Raw genomic sequence first — 5,458 nt, 5'->3', positions numbered from 1 at the left:
GTAATCTCTCCTGCCTCTTTAATCTCAAATATTTATTATGGTCTAATAAATAAAGAATCTCACCAAAAACTAAATACCCAAACCCCACATTTGCACGTCTCTCTCTCTCTCTCTCTCTCTCTCTCTCTCTCTCTCTCTCTCTCTCTCTCTCTCTCTCTCTCTCTCTCTCTCTCTCTCTCTCTCTCTCTCTCTCTCTCTCTCTCTCTCAATCTCACCAAAAACTAAATACCCAAACCCCACACTTGCACGTCTCTCTCTCTCTCTCTCTCTCTCTCTCTCTCTCTCTCTCTCTCTCTCTCTCTCTCTCTCTCTCTCTCTCTCTCTCTCTCTCTCTCTCAATCTCACCAAAAACTAAATACCCAAACCCCACATTTGCACGTCTCTCTCTCTCTCTCTCTCTCTCTCTCTCTCTCTCTCTCTCTCTCTCTCTCTCTCTCTCTCTCTCTCTCTCAGTTTTTGCCTTCTTCGTTGGGAGAAAAGCTTTGCTCCAGGTACATATTTCAATTTTCGATTTTCTTGATCAGATTTGGTTTATTTTAATTTTATTTTTGTTGGAATTAAACTAGAATCTCTAGATTAGGAATTTAAGGAATTAATAGTTTCCAAGGGGATTAAGTTTATTTCTTAGGTATCTATGATTAAGCTATTCATTTCAATTTGTTTCAAATTGTTGGTAGGATTTCTTATTTTGAGGGTTTGATTTAGGGATTTTAATCTTCTCATATATGAAAATTTTGACTACTACTTTTTTTTTTTTGGTCCCGATTAATAGGGACAGAATACAAGGAGAAAATTTGATGCCACACCAACTTGCTTCAACCTCCTCCCTCTTTGGGGTTGGTTCTAGAAATTGATGGATTACCTATGCATTGACATATGGAATTACAGTTTATGAATTGTCTTTGCTGGGCTGTCCAAAATGAGTGTTTCTTCAAATGGCCTCAACACCCTGGTTGTACTCTGCTCCCATGTGGTCCTATGTATGTTTGGTTGTTAGTTTTGGGTTTTTGCCCACGGGTGGCTTTTATGAAAGTTCATTTTTCTGATTTTGATGTGGTTGTCACTGGGAAGAAAGAGCTGCTTGAGTTTACAGCCCAACCTTTTTTATTACTATGATTTCACCTATGGAAGGTGATCTGCTGTAGAAGATTATTTGATGAGGAAGATTTCATTCGTCTAAGTGTTATATGTGTATGAAAAACAAAAATTGTTTATTCACCGTAGTAAAGTGATTAATTTCCTTAGAATAACAAGTTTTACACAAGTTCATTGCAAAGTTCATCCATTGATTTAAGTGGGCACCTACAAGATTTTACTATCATGAAACACCCATAAACAACGGATTAAGAACAATTTTGGAACACATTGTGTATCAAATAGTACGTAAACATTCCTGATACAAGATATCATAATCCAAAAAGCATATATTCATATAATTTGTCTAAGTAATGCCACATATACGGAGATAACAAGACCAATGATCACCATTGCAACAAGAGCTTCCCCCTGATGAACATAATAGACTATTCCTGATGCAAGACAAGATCAAAATACACAAATGAGCATAAATTAAAGTAAAAGAAAAGAAAATTGATCACAACTTTAAAAAAAAAAAAACTCACCATTAACAATATTCTTGGTCATCACTCTCCATATCTTGGCACAAATCTTCTGACTCTTCATTGCCTAAATTTAGATTCATAATAATTAAATTAAACATAAGCTTTTGACCTTACTATTAGAATATAAAAAAATAAAAAAACAAAGTGAACCAACTTACATAGATTTGTTGATTCATTCTTTCTTCTTTTCAGATTTGAAGGACAATTTCTTTTGTCATGTTGGGCTATCTTTTTGCATAATGCACACTTTCTTTTCTTCTTGTTTTGAGCCAACTCAATACCACTTTTTAGCCTTTTTGAACCGCTAATATTGTCCTTCTTTCTACCCTTAGTTTGTGAGATATTAGGGTCCAAAAGCAACAATTGAGAGGAATCAATATTAGTACTACATGGATCACCTGTTGTTGAGGAAGGAATTGTTGCATGCTGAGTAGAATTGTCTGACAGTTTCTTGGACAATTCATTTAGAGCTTCGATAAAAGTTGTGTATGCCTCATTTGAAGATGCTGCAATGCAAGCCAACTTTGTTGCTTGATGACACATATGGCTAAGTCGCAAAGCCTCTCACTACTACAAAAAAGCAAAAAGACGACGGTAAATCACCGTCGTGTATTTGGTTTTTCAATGGTCGTGGAATCCACCGTCATCTTTTCCCTCATAAACCACGACGCTAAATAACCGTCGTTGTTAAACAATACAACGTCATCAAAAAATACAAAACGACGTCTTTGTACTGCAAAAAGATCTAAAAAAAGCAATCGATGATGATAATAGACGACCAATTCTCTAAAAAGACCGTCGTTAAAAAGGGAAAATATGACACATATTAAGAGAACAAGGCCGCAAGATAGACATACAACGACGACAATAAAAATACGCCGACGTTAAATATAATTTTCACGACAATAAAAAATATGACGTCTTTAAATACATTAGAAGACGACGTTATTGATACCTACTACGTCGCACATATAAACACAACCGTCGTACAATTAATTTTCCACTTCGATTTTTTGATAAAAGATGACGTGGAAATAGTTGTCAGTGTCATTATTTACGACGTATGTGTTTCTATAGTAGACGTTGAAAAACTAAACAACGTCAGTTACAAATATATGAGAGTCGTATTAAAAAATTTATACGTCCTATTTTCAGAAACAAACAACGACCATAAATATTAGACGTTGTTAAATACAACAACGTCGGAAAACAATAAAAACAGACGTGTTTAGTCTGCTAAAGTTCTACAACGTCTCTTATTTACAAAAAACCGTCGTGAAATAAACTTTCCACTTCGATTTTATCTAAAAAAGATGACGTGGAAATAGTTGTCAGTGTCATTATTTACGACGTATACATTTATATAGTCGACGTTGTATTTATATGTATTCATTACTCACGACGCACTTAATAATATAGACGACGTTGAACGTCTAAACAACGTCGGTTCCAAATAAATGAGAGCCGTATTACAGAACATATAGACGGCGTAGATTATGATGGGAGCCGTATTACAAATAACGTCGTTTAATTGTTATTAGACGGCGGTTATAATGAATTTCCGTCGGAATTAATTTCGTTCCTCTTCGTTTATAAAAGAACTTGCGACGTGGAAAATGTATGATGACGTCGTATTTTTTAACGTTCAGATTACATATCTCGTTTTTTAGACGTCGGTATTATGGGATTGGAGTCGTGTTATTTTGAATTACATGGCGGTTCTTTATCCTTCACCGACGTGATATCCTGAATAATTGCTTCACAATAGCGTCGTGGTTCTTCATTGTTACGTTGCTTTAAGACGTCGGTAAATATGCTGAATAACTGATTCACAATAACGTCGTGTTTTATTTGAACGTAGAAAGTGAAGAAATCACATTACAATATATTACAAAATTAATGTCATACACTGCCAATTACATAAGCATCATTCAATCCATATATCTTCACACCCATCTCGAATATTTTGACCGCCTAACTCACCTACCAGTTCATCAAATGTGTCAACATTTGGCATCCCTCTAGTAAATGGCTCACACTCAATTATCACATCACCTAATACTTCATCACCAATAACATCATTATATTCTCTACTAGGCATTGATAACACTACCGACCAACCACGATGCATCGGGTCGTCAACAAAAAATATTTGTTTGACTTGAGAAGCCAAAACAAATTGGTCATTCCTATGTCCAATTTTACTCAAATCTACAAGGGTAAATCCAAGTTCGTCGACTACAAGACCAGAACTATCTATCCAATCACACCTAAAGACTGGGATTGTAAACTTTTGGTAGTCAAGGTCCCAAATTTCTTGAATGACACCATAGAAACCCATATTTGAGAGAATTGGGTTTTTATCCTTGGCACTAGCAACTTGCATGGTATGTGCAAGTAAATAAACTCCACTATTTTGAGTTGTCCGCACATCATCTTGTGCCTTGATATTGAATTTAATACCTTTAATAAGATAGCTCCTATATAATGGCACTGACATGTTTGGACCAGCTGCTAGCCACCTTAAATTTTCTGATACGCCATGATTGTCTTCCTCAACTTCACTTTGAACCTGCAAATTAATCATATCTTAATTCATCCTAACATATAAATAAGAAGAAAATTAAAAGAGAAATACGTTATTCAACAACATATACCTTGAAGCGTAGCCATTGAATGAAAGTGCTATTGTGCTTATCCTGCAGCCACTTTGTTCTCTTTCTAAATTTTGGATAAGCAGTCTTGATGTGGATCATATGTTGCCTACATGACACGAAAAATTCAAGCATTACGGTCCCAAATATATAAGATAAACATAAGAAATAATTTTAAATGGAAACTTAAAGAATAAAACTCATACGTACTCGATATAAGGTAGGACTTCCTCCGTATTCTCCAAGACATATAGATGTGCTTGATTCAACAGGTCCTGATCAACTACGCTCACTGTGCAACCTAATAATGGCTTTGAAACTCCCATCTTTTGGCTTGAAGGCACTCCAACTGTACTAACATCAGATAAATGCTGAGTACAAAACTCTACCGCTTCTTCAGCTATATACCGCTCAGCAATGCAACCTTCGGGACGAGTACGATTCTGAACATACCCCTTCAGCACTTTCATATATCTTTCAAACGGATACATCCACCTAAAATATACTGGCCCACATAGACGAACTTCTCTGACAAGATGTACTACTAGATGAACCATGATATCAAAGAATGAAGGGGGAAAGTACTTCTCAAGCAAACACAGAGTAACTACTACATCTTCTTCCAACTTATCTAGCTTGGAAACATCAACAGTCTTTGCACATATAGCATTGAAGAAGAAGCACAAACGAGTTATTGCATACCTTGCAGGCTTCTCCAAAACAGAACGAATTGCCACAGGGAGCAATTGTTGCATTAAGGTATGACAATCATGTGATTTAAGGCCAAGAAGTCTTGAATCTTGTACAGATACAAGATTTTTAATATTTGAAGAATAACCTTCAGGGACCTTCATACCATAGAAAGAATTGCAAACCTCTCTCTTCTCTGCTCTTGACAAATTCCAAGGCCCAGGAGGCAAACGAGTACGTCTTTCTCCATACTCGGGTTGCAAATCAGTTTTGACCCCCATGTTCAATAAATCTAATCGAGCAGCAATCCCATCTTTATTTTTTCCAGGGATCTCCAGCAATGTACCAATGATACTATCGCAAACATTCTTCTCAATGTGCATAACATCTAGGGCATGCCTCACAAGAAGGTATTTCCAATACTCGAGATCAAAGAATATTGATTTCTTCTTCCAACAAACTCTGTCACCATTTCAACTCATATGCAGCACT

At 36.1% G+C, this 5,458-nt stretch overlaps 1 protein-coding gene and 2 long non-coding RNA genes across 3 annotated transcripts in view; 1 reads left to right on the top strand and 2 right to left on the bottom strand.

Moving 5' to 3' along the window:
• LOC18775842 lies at positions 318–1,243 on the top strand. Its single transcript, XR_002271773.1, has 2 exons — positions 318–491; positions 773–1,243. It is a non-coding gene; the product is annotated as an uncharacterized LOC18775842 (long non-coding RNA).
• LOC109949226 lies at positions 1,331–1,793 on the bottom strand. The gene is made up of 3 exons (XR_002271774.1): positions 1,781–1,793; positions 1,623–1,686; positions 1,331–1,529 (listed from the first exon to the last, which is right to left on the bottom strand). It is a non-coding gene; the product is annotated as an uncharacterized LOC109949226 (long non-coding RNA).
• Positions 5,440–5,458, bottom strand: part of LOC18775844 (protein FAR1-RELATED SEQUENCE 5) — a 15,528-nt gene continuing 15,509 nt past the window's right edge. Inside the window, exon 3 of the mRNA XM_007208904.2 lies at positions 5,440–5,456. Within this exon, the coding sequence (XP_007208966.2) occupies positions 5,440–5,456 (17 nt within the window). The remainder of the gene's footprint in view (positions 5,457–5,458) is intronic.

The sequence above is a fragment of the Prunus persica genome, chromosome G5 (assembly GCF_000346465.2).
Source record: "Prunus persica cultivar Lovell chromosome G5, Prunus_persica_NCBIv2, whole genome shotgun sequence".
In the NCBI taxonomy this organism is placed as follows: Eukaryota; Viridiplantae; Streptophyta; class Magnoliopsida; order Rosales; family Rosaceae; genus Prunus; species Prunus persica.
This window is presented reverse-complemented; position numbering and strand designations above follow the sequence as displayed.